This window comes from Gordionus sp. m RMFG-2023, chromosome 3, assembly GCF_954871325.1.
Source record: "Gordionus sp. m RMFG-2023 chromosome 3, tfGorSpeb1-WG-v2, whole genome shotgun sequence".
Classification (NCBI taxonomy): domain Eukaryota; kingdom Metazoa; phylum Nematomorpha; class Gordioida; order Chordodea; family Parachordodidae; genus Gordionus; species Gordionus sp. m RMFG-2023.
Genome location: NC_088777.1, coordinates 7,437,519 through 7,460,401, shown reverse-complemented (window position 1 = coordinate 7,460,401; position 22,883 = coordinate 7,437,519). Strand labels below are relative to the sequence as shown.

At 27.5% G+C, this 22,883-nt stretch overlaps 1 protein-coding gene across 1 annotated transcript; it reads right to left on the bottom strand.

Annotated features, from left to right (window-relative positions):
* Positions 1–562: 562 nt before the first annotated feature.
* Positions 563–12,118, bottom strand: LOC135926680 (uncharacterized). The gene is made up of 10 exons (XM_065462610.1): positions 12,022–12,118; positions 9,658–9,792; positions 8,913–9,079; positions 7,291–7,445; positions 7,058–7,135; positions 6,510–6,659; positions 5,643–5,723; positions 5,271–5,422; positions 4,546–4,677; positions 563–2,228 (listed from the first exon to the last, which is right to left on the bottom strand). The coding sequence occupies exons 1-10, from the start codon at positions 12,078–12,080 to the stop codon at positions 563–565; spliced, it is 2,775 nt and encodes a 924-aa protein (XP_065318682.1). The 5' UTR covers positions 12,081–12,118.
* Between the last annotated feature and the right edge of the window lie 10,765 nt (positions 12,119–22,883).

Here is a 22,883-nt window from a genome sequence, read left to right as displayed (position 1 = left end):
ATTGTAGCTCAAAATACTAATATTTTTTTAAAAATCATTATAAAATGCTTAATTTTATATTTTAATGTGATTTACATACCGGTTTACATAACTATAATATATTTATTCGCTATTAATATTCTTAATTTTCCAATATTTTATTTTATTTGTGTTCCAAATTATCATATTTTCAAATATGATTGGTTCTAATAAATTTTATATGATCATTAGTTCTAATAAATTTTTAATGCTCCGAAAAAAAATATCCTTCCCCGGCAAAAAATTCCTGACTACGTATAGAATGAATCTATATATCAGAGATTTTAATTATATATATACAATGTCATTTATGACATTTTATAGGTATATTTAAATACCAAATAAATGAGTTAGAGATCGTTATGGGAAAAAAATATTCACGTTTAAAGTAATTATATAATGCACTTTAATAACAAATCGATTTATTAAATATGCGCAATAATTATCCTAATATATTTTTTTAAAAAAATCTATTTATATATATATATATATATATATATATATACCAGAGAATATAGAAGATATATCTTAAATTCATAATTATCTAGATATTTGCTATTTCGAATATTTTATAGGCATTATTATCTTTATTAACGGACTCTGTCTGAACATTTTTTTTATCATTTGTACCAAAGGCCGCAGGAATTTTTGACTCTAACTTAATTTCTTCCAAATATGCCATATTGCATGCATCAACTTGCATCTCCTTTTCGGGTTTCAATTGAGATTCAGCGTTGCTGCTAGTGTTAAATAATTCTTTAATATTTCTTATCCCACCGATTCCTTTTATTTTCTTGTCACTATTACCACTTTTAATTAAAGTTTCGGCATTATTGTAAGGCAATAATTGATTTTCATCGCAGGTTGTTTCAATAGAACTAGAGTTGTTATTGGTGTAACTTTCGTCCTCTTCCAAAAGTCTTTCGTTATAAGGAAGCGACATTTGGCGTTTATATATACTTCTTTTGGGGCTCGCGTGGCGAGGGAAAGCACTTCTCTGGTTGGCGGATGCTTTCAAAGCATAAGGTGGCGGGTCTTGGGTAGGAAGATGTCTATTGCTGATTGATTCGCTTAGGTTCTTAGTAGTTAAGAATTTATATGAGGAATAAGTATTATTTGAAAACGAAATGCCTTCTTTTCTCGCGCGATTATTATTTACAATGCCGCTGTCCGGATTATCTAAATTATCATTGTATGGGCTGTTGGATTGCAGTTGAGAATCTTTATTGTGAGTCATAGTAGGGGGAAATACCAAGGATTTTATTTCAGAAGTTAAGGAAGCTCTTTGAATCGCTGGCACCCGCTTATTCGTGGTATAGTTTTTGGAACCTAAAAAGGGATGATAATCGTCATCCGATTTCTTACTTTTACTCCTTTTCTTTCTCCTACTTCTCCTTGAATGTCGTATCAAAGAGTTATGCATGCTAAATTTATTCGTTTCTCGCAAAGATTTAGGAGAAGGCGATTTTCTAAGGTGAGAAGACAATTTTCTCAGTATATTTTTGCTAGAAGATTTTGCTGTTAATCGTTGATGGATTACCTTCTTAACGTCTAAAGGCGGGCAGCTAACACTCCCTTTCAATACGGCTTTTTTGATGTAAGGGGTATCGCTATTAGTAAAATTTTCTGCCACGTAACCCGCGGAAGCCCTTAGCATCTTCTCTCGCATTTTTTTGTCGTGAAATTTGGCCAAGTTGGAGATATTACCCTTGACAGTCAGGTCGTTGTCGTATTCCATAAATGTACTATTATTATCCCCCGCGGCAGATATTTTCTTTTTCCTACCGCCCGCGAGAAGGATTAAATTTTCGTTGAAAATATTTTTTAAATCGCTGTTCAATTTTTTACCGGGATTCGTTATGCAATCGTTTTCGGGAATTGTATTAGTATTATTACGAATGCTAGTTTCGACATTTAATCTATCATTATCTAAAATCACAGGTTTTTTTACTATGTTCTGATCATTTTGGATATGGTTGCTAAAATTGAACATCATTTTATCATTTTTAGTCGGCGCGATTTCGTTATCCTTGATTTTAGTCACCTCGAATCTTTGTTCTTTGATAGGCCCTAGCCCATTTTGATAGAAATGATTAGAGATGGATGATCTGGAAGAAGGATATTGACTTGAAAAAGGATTTAAATTTGTATCCATTTGAATTTTATAGGGGCTCTCTAAAATCTCACTTTTGATAGAATGGTTAGATTTCCTTTTATAATATTTTTAAAATGTAAAAATTTTAAAACTGTCGATTAAACTAGAATATCATCATTAGAATTATACAAGTAAAGAGTATAAATGTTTGTTTAAATATATAGCAAGTATTATAGTATTCTACATCCATTTTCTCTGCAAAATCATTTTTTTCCCACGATAAATCAAGCACTATATTTAGGATTGTTAACAAGTCCAAGGTTCAATTTTTAAAAACGACAAGTAGCCAAAATAATATTAATCAAGCCTAACCGACCTTATACGATAATAAACCTTTATAACTTTTCAGAACATTAACCACACCGTTAAATTAAATCGCTAAAAGGAGAAAACCACCCGAACCGATACAATTTTTCTAACCCTAGTGTGTGTTTATATATTTAATAAGTATAGGATTTTCCATATGGAATATTTTTTTATTATTTTTATAACGGCTTAAAAAAAGTTCCTAGGTTATCTAAAACCTTTGCACCTACGAAACAATTCAAATGAATCTCCATTATTTTTCTTATAAATTCTATCTATGCCATGGTTTCTCCCCACATGATTACCGAAGTGACGTTACTTCGAATTATCAAGTGACTTTACTCCTTCAGCCATAAAAAATGTAGTAATTTTAAATTAAAATCAGCCTTCTCCCTTAGTGATTGAATATATAAACAATTCAGGTGTGGGCTGGGGGATTAGTCCAATCTCATTTTGATCAGCCTACAGATGTTTAAATAATAGTAGGACTATTATGCGTGCAAGTACGTAAGGCTTGCCAACAAAAGTGTAGAAGACTCCTCATATTTTTTTCCCCCAAATTTTCTTTAACATCCAAATAGATGGAAATTAGGAATATTTAGGGTAGCTCTGTTGTATCTTAACAAAAGAGGAAATATAAGCTTAAATCATGTATCAGGTATTTTTATTCACCCTAGGCTAATGGCCCTAACAAATGTTCTAAGGGAGAAATTGAGCTTTGGTAGACATTATAAAAAAAATATACAAGTGTTTTTGTCACACATTAAGTTTAATTGTGACAGGTGGTTACAAAAGAATATCAAGAATTTATGAATTAACAATGTGGTGTGGACTATGGAAATAGACTGAAATCTTAAAATAATGAAATATATTTTTGGGATCTATGTTATTTTTGATTTGGGTTACAAATCGGAACTTTATATGTAATGCCTTAATTGATATTATTAAGTATAAGTCTAAATTTAACTTATTGTTTCAAAGAAGTTCTCAAAAAATACTAATCTTAAGGATATAGAATCTAATTTTTACAAAGAATTCTGTAAAATTTTATCTCCCCTCTAATTGCCTTAGATAAATTATAGGGTAAAAAGAAATCGTTATTACGGGGAGCCAATAATATTTTTCTAAAGAAATTTTATGAGAACTGCAAAACTCAGATTAGTAAATTCAGCCTTTTAGCTACTATTTCCCACCTTTATTTTAAGCGTAGATGGGCTGATTCAATGTCTAGAAAATGATTGAAATCATTATATCAGAAGCTGATTATAAAAAAACAATCATGATAATTTTTTCGAGTTTAAAAGTTTTATTTCTATCCTAAATTCAGTCAAAGATATTTAACTTGAGGTGCTCACTTATTTAAAAGATGAATGAGATCGAATTTACGTTACAAAGTTTTCCACCAATTAAATAGGTGTTTTTAAAGTGCAACTCATTGTCGTCTTTATCAACACCTATAGAAAGATTGTTCAGCCTCGCAATTTTGCTTAAGTATAGTAGATACACATTTAAATTACAACCTATTTGGAAAATAAAATTAAACGTTTTTTTAAAAATAGTTAAAAATATATTATATTTGGCATATTAAAGGAATCAAGAACTATCTGAGATCATCATGGATTCTAATGGGATGCCTAAAATAAATTAGGGTTTGAATTGAATGGTTTTGCTACGTTTTACTCATAATAGTGTGGAATCTTATTTTTATACGCGCTTCTCTTTATTTATTTTTAATTTTATTATTTATTTATTTCCAATGTTGTTTCTCGACCTAAAGAAAGCAGATATGCCCAATATAAGCGTTAATCGAAAGCCAATCAAAAAATCTTTCCAATTGGAGGTTAAATCTCTCCCTTTTAATTGACGAATCTAGATCTTGGGAAGGGGGAGGGAGTTTTAGGAATATATTGTATAACAAATAAAAATTAATTAAGTATTTTTCTGACTGATATTCAATCTAACGATTCGGGTCCCTATTTTAAATATATTGAAATATTTTTTTAAAAAATAGACATAAAAACACTCTAATACTCAGTCGATAATATAGTAATATATTCTATATAGACCTGCTCCTGGCAAATGATTTTGATGATAAACGATGGATGGCCTCGTGAAAGTTATTGAAAGGGTTCAAATTTCTCAAATTTTCTTGGCTTAACAAATCTTTATCTATCTCGTTTACGTCATCCCTCGTTAAACTATTTATAATTGTGTTAAACAAAAATTTTATTTGTTTACTTTCCATTATAGCCTCTGTATTAGACATTATATTTTTTTTTTCGGGTTCAACCCGAACCAATTCAAATAATTTTTTCAAAGATCTGAAAAGAGAAGAAAAATAAGATTTTTAGGATTGTTTAAACGGCCCCATTTCGCCAATTTAAAATTAAGATTATAGCCAAAATAATATTACCTACGCCTCGAGATTTCGCTAATAGATGTCCAAACCTTTCTACCATCTAAGAGCAAATTCACCAGGTTTGCGTAATATTTTTTGGCTAAAATTAAGGGTTAACCTTTTTTTTTTGTTGAGGTGTGACGGTCCTGGTTGAATTAAAATTTCTAAAATAGGTCCCGATCCAACAGAGTCTAGAAAAATATCGGTCTAGTTCAGACTGTCCCGAGCTTAATTGGATGTATCCGCGTGGAGGATATTTTCTATTCTACTCTTTTTCCTTACTTTCACCCATTTCCCCCTTTTTTTAAATTTCATATCATTTATATGAGTTTTTTTTTAATCCAAGCCTTCCGTATATTTTATAAAAAATAAATATAAATTCAATCGTTTTACTAAATATCAGCAGTAGATCCCATCCAAGAATTTTTCTTGTAAAATTTTGAAGCCTCGGTATAGGGCAATTCAGGTTCTGGGTCATCCCAATACACATCCTTTTCCAAGTCAGGAAAAGTGCAGTGCAATTCATCAACTGCCAGCATGGAAATCTTTTAATTCATTTATCTCAGTATTTTAGTGAATTTAAAAAATTATATTCGTTTTTAATATAAAAATGACATTTTCTTTAATCTCGCGGTAATTTTCAATGGGTTCAAAGAATTTCAAAATATGATAATAATCCTTATAATAGTTAATTTATACTTTTTGGGAACTTTTTTGCGACATACAAATATACATTATGTTTTAAATTGAGATTGGCATTTTTACTTGAAAATTTCTATCTATAATCCAATTAATTTCGAAGTCATCTTCGTCTTCTCCAAATGGATTCATCAATTGTTCCGCTACCTTGTCCATAAAACATTCAAAATGTTATTTATATCAATAAGAAAATTATCAAATTAATTGGGAATTTGTTCTCTAAAACATGTTTTTTAAATCTAATTATACAAACTAAAGAAAGAAAGAAAAAAAAAGAAAGAAGGAACATTTTACTAATAACTTCAAAATTTTATTGATAAAGGTAACAAAATTCAAGTCAGGGAAATGTAGTAGAAATAAACTTTTTTATACTTTAAAAAAATATATAATTTTTTATTTTGCAAAATTATCGAATAAAAAAATGATCTAAAAATTTTCATCTATAATTTTATTATAAAAAATTTAAACCACTGGGATATTTTGAAATTCAAATTATATGTTTTAGGATTTGAAGAATTTATTTTTAAACGTTAAATTCTGACGTATATAAGTTTATCTTTTATATTCTTATCCATAATTATATCTCATTTTTATTTTAGATTTGAATCAGTTAATTGTGCGTTAATAACAAATTTATTCAATATTTGTCGCCAATCATTTTTCATATTATAAATTTAGCGACAATACATCAACAAAATCTTAGTTTTTAGAGATCAAGATCAGGTGATTCTTGTCCGCCATTATCTTAGTACGCTGCTCTATTATGGTTTAATCGCTATATTTTTTAAAAATTTATTTTGGGTTATCAGCTCTTTATTTCTGAGTGTATTTAGAGGAAAGTAATTTAGTTTAAAACTAAGAAAATTCGTATAAAAGAGGGAATGGGAAAAAAATATAAAACTGTTCTAGAATTAAATTTTTCCTTTTTTTTACCTTCAACCATCCCATGTAAAAGAGAAACTGAAGAAAGGTAAAAACAGGGAAATATATGTCGAACCGATTGGTATAACGTTTAGTTGGATCCAAAATTTGACGTCCCATTAGATTAGCTATGAAATACATGTAATTAGCCAGGCTCACTACCTGTAAAGCAAATTTAAATTTATAGCAAAATAAAGGAAAATATAATCCTATAAGAGAAATTATTGAACTGGGAATAAAGAAAGGGAAAAAATAGGATGAAATTATGAAAAAGTTAAATAAGAATAAAAATTATAATATTTAAGATCAAAAATACTATCCAAATTTCCTTATTTTATTAGTTTATCCCTCTATTAAAACATTGTGGCTAGGTAACTGTAATGTATGAATATAAATAGAAATTGTATTTTGTTAATTTGGTTTTAAGTTACAATTTATTGTAATAGATTAAATAGATAAATGATTTTGTCAAAAGATATATATTTTCTTATAATATTTTTATACATATATAAATAATGGATAACCGTATACTATAATAAATAGTATGATTTTATAAAAACCTGAGTGTAGACTAAAGGAACACTAATCCAATCGTAGGCATATAGGGCAGCACATTTCCTACGAAAATCTGCTAACTGCTAGCAAAATAAATTTTTAAAAAATTATTTTCAAATTAATTTGGGGAAAAAAAATATAATAATCTTTTAAACCTCTTTCCCTTCCTGCATACTTCCTACCCCTTCTCTCTCTCTCTCTCACACACACACACATTACATAAAATTTGTAAATTTACCATGAGTAGGACTCGGAGACAATAATCATTGGTTAATCTTTTTTCGTTGTAAGCGCAAACGACTAAATTAGAAAACCATACGCATGGAAGCCACCATTTTGAATGGGGAGTGGTTATATTTTCAAATATCTTTAGTTCTTTATAAGTCATAAATCCTGAAGATTAAGCAAATATAATATATAATGCAAATTGGGATAAGAACTAAAATGGTATTTTATTACTAGTTTTTGTTTTTGATTCAGGACAAACCTTTTTTTTCTTTTAAAATATAGATTTAGACTTAATAGATAGATAATACTTTTAAAATTATGCAAGGTTTAATCAAGAGAAGAATGGGAAAATAATATATATATGTGGTATTGGAATATGCAATCTATGGGAATTCAGAATCTCTTAAGATTTAAAATCATTTACCCAGAGAAAAATTTTAAAAATCTGACATTAATTTTAAACAATTTTGCAGTGAAATATTTGAACTACTCTTAATATATAATATTTATATGGATTTTTAAATATAAATTTCAAAAAAAATAAAATAAATATTAATGACAAAAAATTGTCTGAAATTAATAGGGTATGATATCCTACATAAGCTGGAATACATCGGCTAAATCGGATTTAAAACAATTTTTCCAAATCCGTCCTGGGTAAATGATGAGAGATTTTCGAGTCCCCATGGATTCCATATCTCAATACGACATATGTCTTCAATAGTTTTATAAATATATAGACTTGAGAAAAATGTCAGTTGCTAGATAGAAGAATTGGGGTGAGGGTATAGTTATTTCAATATATTTTTATCTTCCTTGATTCGGCTGATGGTAAGGAATTTTTATATGATGAGAATGAGAAGACATAATTAATGTCCTAAATGTTTGATTGACTCCCATGTATTATAACCAATCCAACATGTCCTCTGATGACAGATTAATTTTAGAATTTTAGGAATGCTGTCACTAGGCTTCAAATAATTATTAGATTAATGTATGCTATTGGCATCATTCTTGAATGTAACAACAATTCTATGCCTACCAGTGTTGCAATTTACACTATTATATGAACAATGGCATAGGCAATATTTTCCTATGGGGGGGGTAAAGAATTGGGGTAGGGGATTCGGTCCCAAACTACCCCATTATGCCCAATTCTTATATATTATTGATTTTTTGGTGGTCTTTATATAATCTCTGTTAAAGTTGACTGAACAAGCTCTAATTCTAAAATATGGCAAGGTTTTGTGATTTAACCAGTATAGTAGCCAGTATAAAGAAAAAAATTCTTAGTAGCAAGATTTTGGCTAACCTTACGATTAAAAGCATTTATTTAGTAAATTTTATCTATCAATGTTTAGATCATAATTGTATATTAATTTATACAGTTTGGTAGACAGTATAAATTGGAGTATATGTCACATCTCTTTCTTCGATAAAAAAAAATGGGGGAAAAAACTCACTACATTTCTTAGAAGCCTAGCTAAAAAATAGACGAAACTTATATTTTATTAGCTTATAATTATTTTAAAAATAAATTATATAGAAATATTTAAATAAAATATATTTAGGATCAAAAAAAGAGTATATAATACTCTCCAAGTTTAAAATGATTGAAAGGCTTTTATTTACCGGCCTCAACAACACTTTCCATATCAGGAAATCGCCTCTTAACAGGTGCGCTAATAGAGCGGAAAATTAGGACGGACGTCAAGTTAAGGTACCTCATAAGGGTTCTTCTGATTAGTCTAGTTTTCTCATCTTTACCCTGTATCAAAGAGTTCACCATTATCATCGATCTTTCAAATAAAAATAAATTATTTAAAATTTTTAAATCTAAAGTTAAATATTAAATAATCTTGGCACTTTTATAGGTTCGAAGTGATAGACAGATTTTAAAAAAACGTTTTTGTATTGATATTTATTGGTATATCAAAATAATCTTAAACAAATGATATAAATATAATGTTAAGGCTATCAAGTATTCTATGCTTTTAGAAGTCGGGTGGTGTTACTAAAGATAATAACCCTATTTTGCAAACGAATTCAGATTATTTTAAGGATTATTCTTTTTTTAAAAAAACAATATAAATATATATGGTCGGGTCAATTGTCAAGTTAAGATGGGAAATTCATGGTGTAATTATAATATTAAGATAATAAAGACAGGAAAGAAGAAGTAAAAAAAAGATTTAATAAATTGCTTTATTATGATTGAAATTTAAAATTCATGCAGCAAAATAAATTCTCATATAAATTCATCATTACGATCTAATACCTAATACATGAGTATTTCTTAAGAAAATAAAAAATAAATTAAGTGTGATAAATATATAGAATATATATATTCGAAGGAATATTTAAAAAAAAACTTAACTCATCCGGCAAAGGAATGGATTGGAATTGCTCCCACCATCTTCCCATTATCAAAGATACGAAAAATCCCAAAACGAAAGGTAAAGGAATCAGATTGACAAACGTATCGCAATAAAGCACTATTTGTTCGAAGATGCTTCATCCATCCATCAATTATACGGGGAATGTAAAAAAAAAGCATTAAAAAAAATAAAAAAGTTTTACAAATATAAATTAATTAAATAACAGAAAATTAGGTTTCATGGGTCCATGTAGTGTTGCTAAACGGCTCGTTTTGAGCCGATTTTTAAAAACGGCTAACTCAATATTTTAGCCAGAAAAATATGGCTGAAGTCTCGAGATTTCGCTAATAGTTGTCCAAACCTTTGTTCTTCCTACAAACAAAATCTCATGCTTGCGTAATATTATTCCAGATAAAATATTGAGTTAGCCGTTTTAAAAAATCGGCTCAAAACATGCCGTTTAACAACACTAGGTCCATGAATATTCTTGATATAAGGGAGTTTATAGCTTGAGAGATATATTTACCCCGTGGAACCGATAATTTTATAGGATAATTATGCATAGCGTTGGTCGTTATACGGCAATTGGCTAAATCAAATGTTCTAAACAACCACCCCATTTTATTAAATTCGAATAAGATGCACACACGTGGTCACTTCCTATATTCAATATATCCTATCCTAACCCGCAAACACCTAGTTGGTTTCAAAAAAAAACCAGGCCCTTGTTGGATTATGTCGAAATAAAGTGACATTCAACTATAGCAACTGCGCCACAGACCTAAAAATTACTTATCTAATATTTTAATAAAATTGATAAAAAATCAAAAATGTTCATCATCGCCATACATCATTACCCTACTTTCTAAGAGGGGGGGGGGGTTATAATTTTTTTAAAAAAAGCTGACACTCCTATTCCCAATTCAACTAAGCAGAAAGATTAGGATGCGTCATGATTGCAGATACTGTTGATCATCTTTAAACCAAGATCTCGTAGATACAGAAAAATTGAAATATGATAAATACGTGGACATCTTTAATATCTTTTCATACCAGCTATCATAACCACTCTTTCTACTTTTAGTCCTTCAAGACCTAATGAAAAAATTGGGCAGACAAATTTTGTCAAAACAGAGGATCCGAAAGAAGGATTTTCTTTTCGACAAAGACTTGCAATCCAGGTCATTAAATTTAATTTTCATTGCCTTATTAACTCATTCTTCTCTTGACTTTGTTTCAATTGTGATATTATGTCACTTAATTTGTGATTTCTCATGCATGTTTAATTATATATGTTAAATTTGTCAAGGTTATTGCATTTTGTAATAATTTAAATATTTTTTTTCCTTTTTATTCTAAATCATAAAGAATTTAAACTAATATAATTTATTTGCAAAATATTGTTCAAAATATTTTTTTTATGTATATGGTATGGGTTAATAAATTATAATAAAATATCATAGAATTAAATGTTATATATGATTCAAAAAGTTGGTTTCTTAAATGGGAATATAATCTTTTTTACGAGTGATTAATTCAAAGCTTCTCTGTGAATATATATTAGGTAAAATCAATTCATTCAGACGGAACTTCTAAGATAGGCTTTAATTTTCTGTATTGAGAAAAAAAAACTAATCTCATTTCTGCTTGAGCTTATTACTGTTGTTGGCAATAAGATTCAGGTTTTAATATATTTGGGAAAAACTCTAAAAAATATCTAAAAAATATGCAAGGCAATTTTTCACACCAAGATTTAAATTCTGTTAAATAGCCTTCAGAAGCTTTAAAACCCTGCGAATAAAATATATTTTTGAAAAATATTTATGGCAAATCCCCCTCCCCTCGGCTATGCATCTGCAGGAAAGTCAGGGATTAATAACAGATGGTTATCAGTGTCTATTAAATGTATAATGTATATGCTATCAGAATATAGATATTTAAGGTTAAAAAAAATAGGGTTAGGAAAAATAACTTGGAAGCTTTCGAGGTTTATGTTTAATAAACAAACCCTGTTTGGTTGATTATTTTGTTACCACTAGGGACAAATGTGAATTATCTTATTCATTAATAAATAATTGATCAAAAACCATTCACATATATTTTTTTTTATTCCCAACTCGTTCATTTATTCATCCATTCACTCATTTATTCATTCATTTGTTCATTCATTCATTAAACTCGGCTTCATTTTTCAAACCACTTCATAACACGGAACCAAATATCGATTTTATTTGGCTTTTAAAATATTTCTACATGCAACCGACCAGTTTTTGATAGGTCGGATCAGAGCGCCATCAATCAACTAGTCAACTAGTGAGATCTTCTCCGCATTTATTCATTTGTTCATTTCACGCAAAATTTACCTTCTTTGGCTTTCGGTCATCGCGAATCGATAGAAAATGTTTATCATGTAGTAAAGCATTATAAACAAGAACAACTCCTTGTAAACCAATTTGTAGATACTTCCCTATCAGATATTATTTTTTTTAAATTTAAAGAAAATTAAATATATTATGTTCATCTTGTCGAATCAAGAAATTTATAAAAATCAAATAGAGAAAAAGAAAATAAATGAAGATTAAAAATATATTTTCAAATTAAATTTCGTGTCAAGGTTTACTTGAAATTTGAGGTAATAGTCAAAGAGCTAAATAATAACTATATTTTATTCTTTTTTTTTGGTAAATTATTTTTATAAATATAATATCGTTGCCCTTGTTTAATTCGATTATTAAACTACCTGATTTTATTAGCTAAACTAAATATAGGCAAAGGTCGGATGTGTAGGTTAGTCTACATGATGCCAATTAGTAGCATGACAGAGAGGCTTAATGTCTTACGCCAAAAACTTTAGAAAGCCCCTTGGAAATTATTGATTTTTTTTTGTAATTTTAAGATAGAATTTTCTATTATTGCTCATTTTAGTTAGAATCACTTATTCTTTTTTTTCCACCATATTCTGAAAAATTTCAAAATGTGAGCCTCCTCAAGTTTAAAAGGCTAGCAACGTCGCTGAAGCCTAAACTAATTTATTTCAGATACTGGGTGCATTTATAGCCTACAAATGTGTTATAGACTTAGGCTTAACTTAATATGCTAATTTAAGGTATTTTGAAATTTAGGGTTTTTATATGCTTGAATCATTCACATTAAATTCTTTGTTTCACGCATATTTTTAAGATTTAACGATTTTATTTTTCCGGCATTCTATTCCAGCATGTCCATAGTACCTAGCCTACTTTATATATTTAAGACATGTTGGTCAAGAAATTTTAGGTATATAATAAAAAAAAAATTTAAGGTAAATTTAGTTTAATAAAATAAAGGCAGAATTGTATGATATTCATACGGACACTAGTGATCCACATCGATCCCTAGCGAATTATTTTTTATTTATCTGAAAAAATACCTTACCCGAAATAAAAATTTAAGTTATTTGTCCACCCCGGCACGAATTTATTTAAATGAAATTAATTTCTTTTCATTATAGTTTTGCGTTTTTACACTTAACACGAGTTTTTACTAAGAAATAAAAAAAATTGGTGTTTCTTACAAAAATTTTTAAAAAATATTGTGCCAAGCTAAGCCCCAACCGAATCTATTTTTTTTATAAAAATAAGTCTATTACTTTTACAGATATCTAGTAGATAAGATACTCTACCTAAGTTTGGGCAGATTACTTACGTATTTCAATTCCTTTTTTTTGTAATTTATTGTAACTGTAATAATTTTATTTTTTAAAAAAAGAATTGTTAATTATAATTAATTACATTTACCCATGTAATTAGTTAATTAATGATTATTATTATGAATATTTTAATAATTTCTTTTCTTAAATTTAATTAATTTGTATTTTATGAAAAACGAAACGAATAATAAGTGCAATCATTCATTTTTTTTAAAAAACTAATTTTTGACGGAGGCGATATATGGAAAATAAACAAAACTGAAAACCAAAAAACTACATTGTTGTTAAACGGCTCAATTTGAGCCGATTTTTTACAAACGGCTAACTCAATATTTCATCCAGAAAAAAAATATTATGCAAGCTTAAAGATTTTGCTCATAGAGAGCACATAGGCTTGAACATCTATTGGCGAAATCTTAACGCTTAGTCAATATTTTCCTGGCTATAATATTGAGTCAACGGTTTTTAAAATCGGCTTAAATCGAGCCGTTTAACAACACTAATACCTTCATTTTTAAGAATAATAAATAGTATCTTCTATCCGAAAATCGTATCAAATGACGAATTTTGGAAGATAACTAATCTCACTGAGGTTTAAATGATGATAAAGAAAAGGGGCATAGGAGTTCCTTGTTCACATTATAAGAACCCACAACAGCAATTTAGTTCAGGATGCCGGTTATATTCGTTTAACGGAAAAACCTATAGCAAATTCAAGACATTATGGATATATAGAGCGCAGAAGGGCGTAATGAACTTAAATTAAATTAAATATAGCTGGCTTAAATAATTTTAATCTCCTTTAAAATCTATTTTCATGATACAAGTTAATTATTGCTTTTGTTAATCTTATCTTATATTGTATATTTTAAACTTCTAGTCTATGATCTCTCCTTTCCTCTAAAACGCTCTAATAATCAAAATCGGGTCTTTCCTTTCTTGCTAATAAAATTTGGTAAAGATTAAACTTAAAATCAATCAATTTCTTAAAGTAACACAAATGTATCAGAAATTCGAAGGTGGGCGGTGTTTATTTGGTCGATTTCTTTTGAAATCAGCGCAAAGACATTTACTTCGGACTGTTATGTGCACAAAAACGTGCGGCTTGTCTACTAAAGTGTAATATAAATATCTTTCAATATACAATTTGATAGAAAAAAAAATTCCATTTTCGAAGGGATAGGTTAATTTTCTTCTTCTAATAACTTTGAATTTAACGGTGTCTTACTAAAAGAATTAATTATTAAAAACGTCCTATTTCCCTTTAATATAATATAATATTTGTATAACCTAAATTAGGGGCTTTCAAAGTTCATCCATAATATTTTTTCCCCATGGCAATTATAACTCCTACCTCTACCTCGTTGGCTATCTATTTCCTTCTACAACAACCGTTTTACTAAATAAATCTCGCTTTTTGTAAGATCTTAATGTAAAATAACTTGTTTAATTTTTTGTTTTGTGAATTTAATTATTTATAGATTTAATTTAGTATTTTTAAAATAAATAAGAATATTTTAATTTATTTACAAATAATATTAAATCAAAGATATCAGCTGAAAATCCCCCTTAAAAAAAATATATCAAAATTTTGATGCCCGGGCTAAGCTAAGTCTATTAAATTAAAATTTTTACTAAAAATCAGAGATTTAAGCGGTATCCCTGATTTGTTTTATGTGCCGAGCTTTAGGTAGAAAAATATTGCTTAAGCCTAGAGATTTGGCTAATAGATGTCCAAACCTTTGTGCCATCAATGAGCAAAATCGTAAGGTTTGCCTAACAATTTTTTGAATTAAAATTAAGTTGGTCGTTTTTAAAAATCTGTTTAATTTTGAGCCGTTTAGCAATAATATAAATATAAATCTCAGCTAATAAAAAAAAGAGGTAATATTTACTTATACAAAGTTTAATATTTAATTAAAGACTTAGTTATTGAACAAACAGATTAATAAAAAAAATTTAAAAAAAGATTTGATAAGATTATGGTTCGTGACCCATAATAATACTATTGGCTACCTTTTATTTATTTATCTGTCATATGATTGGTTGAATTTTATTCATTTATTTTTTTTTTTGTTGAATGATATTTTTATTATCGAAAACCATTGGTTGTAATTTTTACACATATTTTTTTATTTAAAATATTGTTTGTTGAACGGTTTTTTTATTATAGAAAATTATTTAGCTAATTGTTGTGAGATGGACAGGATAAAATTTTAAAGGGAATGGCAAATTAGATAAAAAAAAATCTTTATGGATTATAAGGATACCATGCAGATTTGTAATTTAGATATCTTTTCCAATTGTCTTTTTTACTTAGATTGCATACATTTGTGAATTATTTAAATTTTTATGTTTCTTTCTCATTGGTCACTTATATCATTACTTATAAGCTTTATTTCTAATTGCACATTACCCGAGAATACAATTAAACACTTTACTCTTTATTTAAAATATAAAAAATGTATAACAAAATATATATTCTATATATTTATAATAAGGAAATGCTTGAATAATATCTTCTATAACATATTTAGATATTCAATAGATTTATATTTTCTCTTTTTTTATATAGATATATTTTATGTAATCTTCCATAAACTGGGACCACCAAGATTTAAGATATTTTTTTGAGACCACGCCAAAGATGCTTTATGGACAGGGTTAGTGTTGTTAAAAAGTTCGTTTTGAGCCGATTTTTAAAAACCAGCTAACTCAATATTTTAGCCAGAAAAATATTGTCTAGGCCTCGAGATTTCGATAATATGTGTCTAGAGCTTTGTTCCTTCCATGAGCAAAATTTTCAAGCTTGCGTAATATTTTTCTGGATGAAGTATTAAGTTAGCCGTTTTTAAAAATCGGCTCAAAACCAGCCGTTGGGTATTTATGCTTCTATTAACCGGGCAAATATTATTTTCAAATAAATATTTTAAACATTTATTCACATTATAAATATAATTTAAAAAATTGTAAAAAGGTTAAAAAGTTTTAAAAAAAATATTAAGATTTAAAAAAAAAAATATGTGTAAAAATTAACAACCAATGGTTTTCAAAATGAAAATTTTAAAAAGGTTCGGTTTTCTAGTGCAAGTGGATGCTACAAATGCAAATAATTGAATATCAAGATTATAAAGTTATTACAGAATCTTCTCCCATATTAACCGAACTTAAATTTGGCATCTTATTTCACCAGAAGTTAAATAATATATATTAAATTTTGTTCATTTAGGATAAATCAAAATACAATTGATATGAACATTAAATCTCTCAATATCGATAGTAATCATTTAAGACTTACTAAGTAATTTAAACTTAAAATCAGCCACCTCCCACCCTTAAAGTAATTAAATTATACTGACGTTCTCGGGTATAGGCATTTGTTTTTGCCCAACTCTTCTTTTCTTAGCCTATGGAAGTTTAAATAACAGTTCTCGAAATGTTGTGCATACAAGTACGTGCGGCTTGCCCACAAACGTGTAGAGGGCTCCTCATTTTTAATTTTTCATCCAACTTAATTTAATCCAATTAGATGGGAATGAGGAATACCTAGCGTAGCTCTGTTGAACCTTCAACTAGAGAAGGCAAAAGCTCTATAAATTGCGTATCACATAAAAAAAAATTCAACCAATTATATGACAGATAAATAAGTAAAAGATAGTCAATGGTATTTATGGCTCACCATAATTTAAAATTTTAACAACAATAAATAACCTTTGATAAAATTTAATTTTAAGAAAAAATACATATACCATATTTTAACTTTAAATTATTCCTTTGAAAGAAAAGAATAAAAATATATAAAGATGAAAAATAGAATGAAGAAAAAAAGAAGAAAATAAATAAAGGAATGAAGAAAAGAAAACAAAGGGAAAGAAAGAGGAGAAAGAAACAGTTTAAATTTCGAAAGAAAATCACGAAAGGATCTGTCATCTCATGTAAAAGAAAGATAATTTGTTTTTATAAACAATATTTTAAATCAAGAATTAATAATTATTTATCATCTTATGGTTGCGACCTATCTTTTAACAATTTAAAATATATAATATATATTTTTTTAAATCAAATGAATTTCATATCTAGACTTAGTTAAATAATTTTTTTTTTACCTTCCATAAGAATATGACGCTGATAAAAGAACCAATTCTAGACTTGGATACTTTGCTAGTATAACTGATTGTCATTATAATAATTATATTTTCGCTTTTTTGAAAAATAAGGAATCAGGAATAATTTGATTCTAGTAGAAGATTAGAGTTCATAAAGTATTTTACTAGAATATTCTAATAAAACAAGATAAATTTTGGCACAATTATTTTAGATCCCATTAGAATTATTAAGAATGGTCAGAGATTCCAAATATTTTTTTAGAATTTCAAACGCAATTAATTCTATAAAAGACATCAGAGATTTTAAGGAACCACTTTTATTCTTAAAAAAAATGAGAGATTAAAATTTTATACAAATAATATATATATTTTTAAAATCCTTTTTATTTAATAATTAAAGTAAACAAACAAAACCTTTTATATACATAAATAATTTTTTCGTACGATAATATAAAAGGCAAACATAAAATTTTATGAAAAATAAATGAAATGAATTTTTTTGCAAGAATACCCTAAACACTTACTTTACCTATGCTTTTAAAATATTTAATATTTTTGTTATATTAAAATAAGAAAAAATAACTATCTTTTTCCCTGTGAATTTTTATTTCTTAATTCTTAACTCTTAATATTTCATCTCATTTTTTTAAAAAAATACGTAATTTTTAATAACATTTTTATATGAATATTTGGAAGAAAAAAAATAAATGTCCAGAAGGTGTAAAAAAAATCATACAATTTATGGAATATTGAGACTATTAATTTGAACAATCATTTTCGTTCTTTGTAGAGTATTTTAATGTCATTTGGGACAGGCGTGTAGCCGGCGGTTGGAGATATGGCATTTTAATTATTATTCTATTACTAATACGCTTTTAGGGGATAGCAAAAATTTTTGAAAAAAAAATATATAAAGTTTTCGATTGCGAATTGCAAAGTATTCTATTTCTAATATGCTATTTTATTTAGCAAAATTGTTAATAAAATTAAAATTTTTGATTTAATTTTGCATTTTATAAATAAATATATAATGTATATTCTTAGGCATACAAATATAAAAGTAAATAATACAGAATACTTATTAAATATATACAAATAGTTTACATGTACAACTTAAAAATATATTAAATCTAGTATATTAAAATCGCGTAAATATACATTTAAAAAAAAATACTGTATTTATAAAAATAATAAATATATATAATTACAATAAAATAAAATGCTCGACAAGATGGAAAGATCCGCATTTTTAGATCTAGAAGAGCCAATTCTGAACCCGATAGGTCATTTAAAGCTGATACATTAATACGACTGTAAAAAAAAATTTTTTCATTGGTAAATTATTTAACCCTTTCGGTCGCGGTAGTGCAAATATAAAACCACCTTTTAACCTTTATATCTTCTAAAGGAGTTGATCATATAAAATAAAACCACCACGAATATATATTAAAAGATATTCTTTTTCATATGTTTGTGGAGGAGTTATTTTTTAATTTTTTTTTCGCGCCTTTATTTCAAAATACGTTTTTACGGTGATTTTTCTTAAAATTCCAATTTTAATTATAAGTAAGTATATTTATCAAATATTTTTAAATATATATATTCCTCACTATTTTATCTATCTTTCTAATATTTATTTTTGCTCAAATAAATAATATTTATATATTATTTTGATCTTTTTAATGTGGTATATTAAACTAACCACTGCCACTTAACAACAATATTTTTAATATTTATTTTTTTAAATAATTGATAAATTTTGCCAACACATTTCGCAATAATTTTAGCTTGTTATATATATGGATGATTATCTGGACATTCCATCTGAAGGTTCTTCGTTAGACAACTCATCCACTGATTCCGAAGATGATTATGAATCGGATACACGTTACCAAATTGATAGTGATGATTATGAATCGGATACACCTTATCAAATTGAAATTGATGACAATGACAATTCTGAACAAGATGCGTATGATCAATCTGCTACAAACCATAATAATCCTATCTGGTCCAAGAAATATTCTTTACAACCAGCATTAGAATTTGATAAAATATCAGGTCCAATATCATCTTTAAAAACGGACCCATTGTATCCATCAGATATATATAAGAAATTTATTAATGATTCTCTAATAACAACAAATTTCATTCAATACCAATTTATATGCCCAACAAAAAAATATTAAATATCAACCAACTATTCCTACAGAAATAAGAAAATTTTTATGTCTTAATATACTCTTTGGAATTAAAACTATGGCAAATTACAAAGATTATTGGAGTTCTAAACCAGAATTCCAATTTTGTTTCATCCATAATGAAAGTAAAACGTTTTATTTGGCTTATGGCCCACATCCATATAAATGACAATATCTTAGAACCATCGAGAAATGATGAAAATTATGATAAATTATACAAAATAAGACCATTCATTGATAATATCCGTTCCTCTTGCTTGAAATGTTTTCTTCCCTCGGAATATCAAGCAATTGACGAAGGAATGATTAGGTTCAAAGGCCGTATAGGATTTAGGCAATACATGTCTAAGAAACCCACGAAACGCGGTTTCAAGGATGTGTGAATTTTGTCATTATTTATTTCGGCTAAACTATATTTTTAGGTTTGGATGAGATGCGATATTTCAGGATATATGAATGATTTTAATATCTATGTTGGGAAAAATAAAGAGGTTGAAAGTAATCTTGGTTATAATGTTGTAACAAAGTTTTGTGAAGGATTTCAAAATCATAAAATATTTTTCGATAATTATTTTACGAGTTATACTCTAATGGCCGATTTAAAAAAGAAAGGTATATATGCTACCGGAACACTAAACAAAAATAGGAGATACTTGCCCATAAAGAATATGGAAACAAAATTAAAAAGAGGTGAGTTTGACTGGAGAAGTGACAAAAATAATATAAGTATAATTAAATGGCGAGATAATCGTGACGTATTTATAATGTCCAATTATATTGATCCGAGATCAGTGGATACTGTGAAGAGAAAAAATAAAAAAGGGGAAGTATTTGACGTAAAATGTCCAATAATGATAAAGATGTATAATAAATATATGGGGTCTGTTGACCATTTCGACCATTTAAAGTCTTAATATGAAATTTCGCGAAAATGGTGGCTACCAATATTCTTTTGGCTGATAGATGTGGCGATTATCAATTCATTCATAATATACAATATTCTTACAGATAATAAACTCTCATCGAAAGAATTCCGAAGACAAATAATTGCTAGCGAATTGGCATACTGTAAAAATGTTAATAGGGATGATAATATTCATAATGATAATAATTATATATCAATGCAAAGAAAAAATAATAAACCTTATATCCTTCCAGAAATTAGACTAAAAAATTCAGCTCATCAATCAGGCAGGAACCTCACGAAGGTGTACCTTCTGTAGTACAAAGTTAAATCCCAGAAGAACAAGGTGGTCGTGCAAATCATGCAACGTACCACTATGTCTAAATAAAAATAGAAACTGTTTCGAAAGTTTTCATAAGGTGTCAATGATATGAATTTAAAACCACTAGGGAGAGCCGCCATTTTGAATTTAAAAAACTTTTTTTGTGTGTTTTATATTATATTATATTAGAATCAATAAAAAAATTAGTAAATATCGTGTTGCATCATATTAATTTTATGAGGGAACCTAAAGGGTTAATTACATAACAATTTTGTGTATTTTCATATGGATGGCTGAATTTATGAGAATCGCAAATATCATATCGACCAACAATTTCACGAGATTTATCTGATTATTGAGGCAAAAGCGAAATTATATGATTTTGAGATTTATAAGTCTCGATTTGTTTTTAGACACAAAAATTTTCAATATTAACGTGGACTCAATTGAGGATTACAATAAAATAACCGTTTTTATTCTATTCTAGGATACATTTTTGACTCAAATGAATGATTTGTGGTAAACCAAATAGCTATATCCAATTTCCAAATATTACTTTAGATCTATTTCTGAGAATATATTAAATCTTGACATTAAAATAAAATTAAATATAGCTAAATTTCAGAGCAAAGGATATAAATATATCTGAAGGGCTAATTAATTTCAAAATAAAAATCTTGGTATAAAAGATTTTTAATAGATTAATTTTAATAGATAAATTTCCAAGAAACGCAAAGGAACATTGCATACTATATATGTGAGTTTTCTAAATTAAAAATTATTGTATATTTTAGCAACAATACCAACAATAAAGGACCTTTTTTCCATTATGAAGAATTACGCTAAAATGAAAGGAGATTTTCTCCATTACGGAGAATAAAATCCTATCTCAAAAGTACGACATCTCAAAATCGATTGAATGGACTAATCTTACTTTGTATACATCGGGAATCAATCTCCAATACAGAACAAATTTTTGAAAAATTAGCTCAATTCTTAAAGATTAAATTTTAAGTTATGAGCGATATTTTGATAAACCTTGTGTACTCTACACATGCTAAAATGCAATTCCTGTCAAATCAGATTATTAGAATCTCAAAATCGCTATATGTATTCTGTATACCGATACGATATACATACATATATTTTTTTTATTCCTTATTGTTTTTAATTGAAATTTTTTTTTCTTTTCTTTAAGCTATGTCCAAAATCTTTTTTAAAAAATTTGAAAAGTTTTTGAAAAAACGAAACCTGTCCAAATTATTAAAAATTCTTGATAAAGATTAATTATTCTTTATTTTTACAATATTTGATATGACTGAACGTAGAAAAGAGCATATATTTTTGAAATGCAACGATAGGTAGATGTAAATATTATTTACCTTAGAAATGATGAACTATTTAAAATAGTGGAATAGCCAGAATTTTTAAATGAGAGGTAATAAGGGTAAGGGGGGGGGGGTAAAAATAATTTAGGGTTTCGCGACCAAACCCTCTTTTGCCCGGTCTCCGACCGGGTCCCTACTGTATTTTTTTTATATATTATTGTTGTTTGGGTGTCTTAATATAATCTGCGTTATAGTGCTGAACAAGCTTTAATTCTAAAAAATGACAATGTTTTGTGATTTATTAGTGTCTGACTTTACCTAAAGGGAAAAATTATTAGTAGCAAGATTTTGGCCACCCTTAAGATTTAACAGTGAATGGAAGCATTTATTTAGTAAATTTTATCAATGTTTAGATCATAATTGTATACTAATTTAATCCGTTTGGTAGACAGTATACACTATACAGAAAAAAGAAAATTGCGTAAATAGATATCGTGCTGAAATTGGAAATATAAATAACTATATCTGGCGTGCACTAATATTAAATGCCTGACTAATACTTTGAATTACTCACACAAATATAAGAAACACGAAAAGAAACTGAGTTATAAACAAAATGAAAACTATGACTTTATGCATTAAATGTGAAGTGAGCCTATCTTTTGGAAACATTAAT

Excerpts from the sequence above, each read along its gene's own strand:
- LOC135926680 (XM_065462610.1), bottom strand. The coding sequence starts at position 12,080 with ATGCTTTACTACATGATAAACATTTTCTATCGATTCGCGATGACCGAA. Across the intron at positions 7,136-7,290 it reads GTCTCCGAGTCCTACTCATG|CAGTTAGCAGATTTTCGTAG; the intron begins GTAAATTTACAA and ends TTATTTTGCTAG. Across the intron at positions 6,660-7,057 it reads TTCCTTTAGTCTACACTCAG|GTAGTGAGCCTGGCTAATTA; the intron begins GTTTTTATAAAA and ends TTTGCTTTACAG.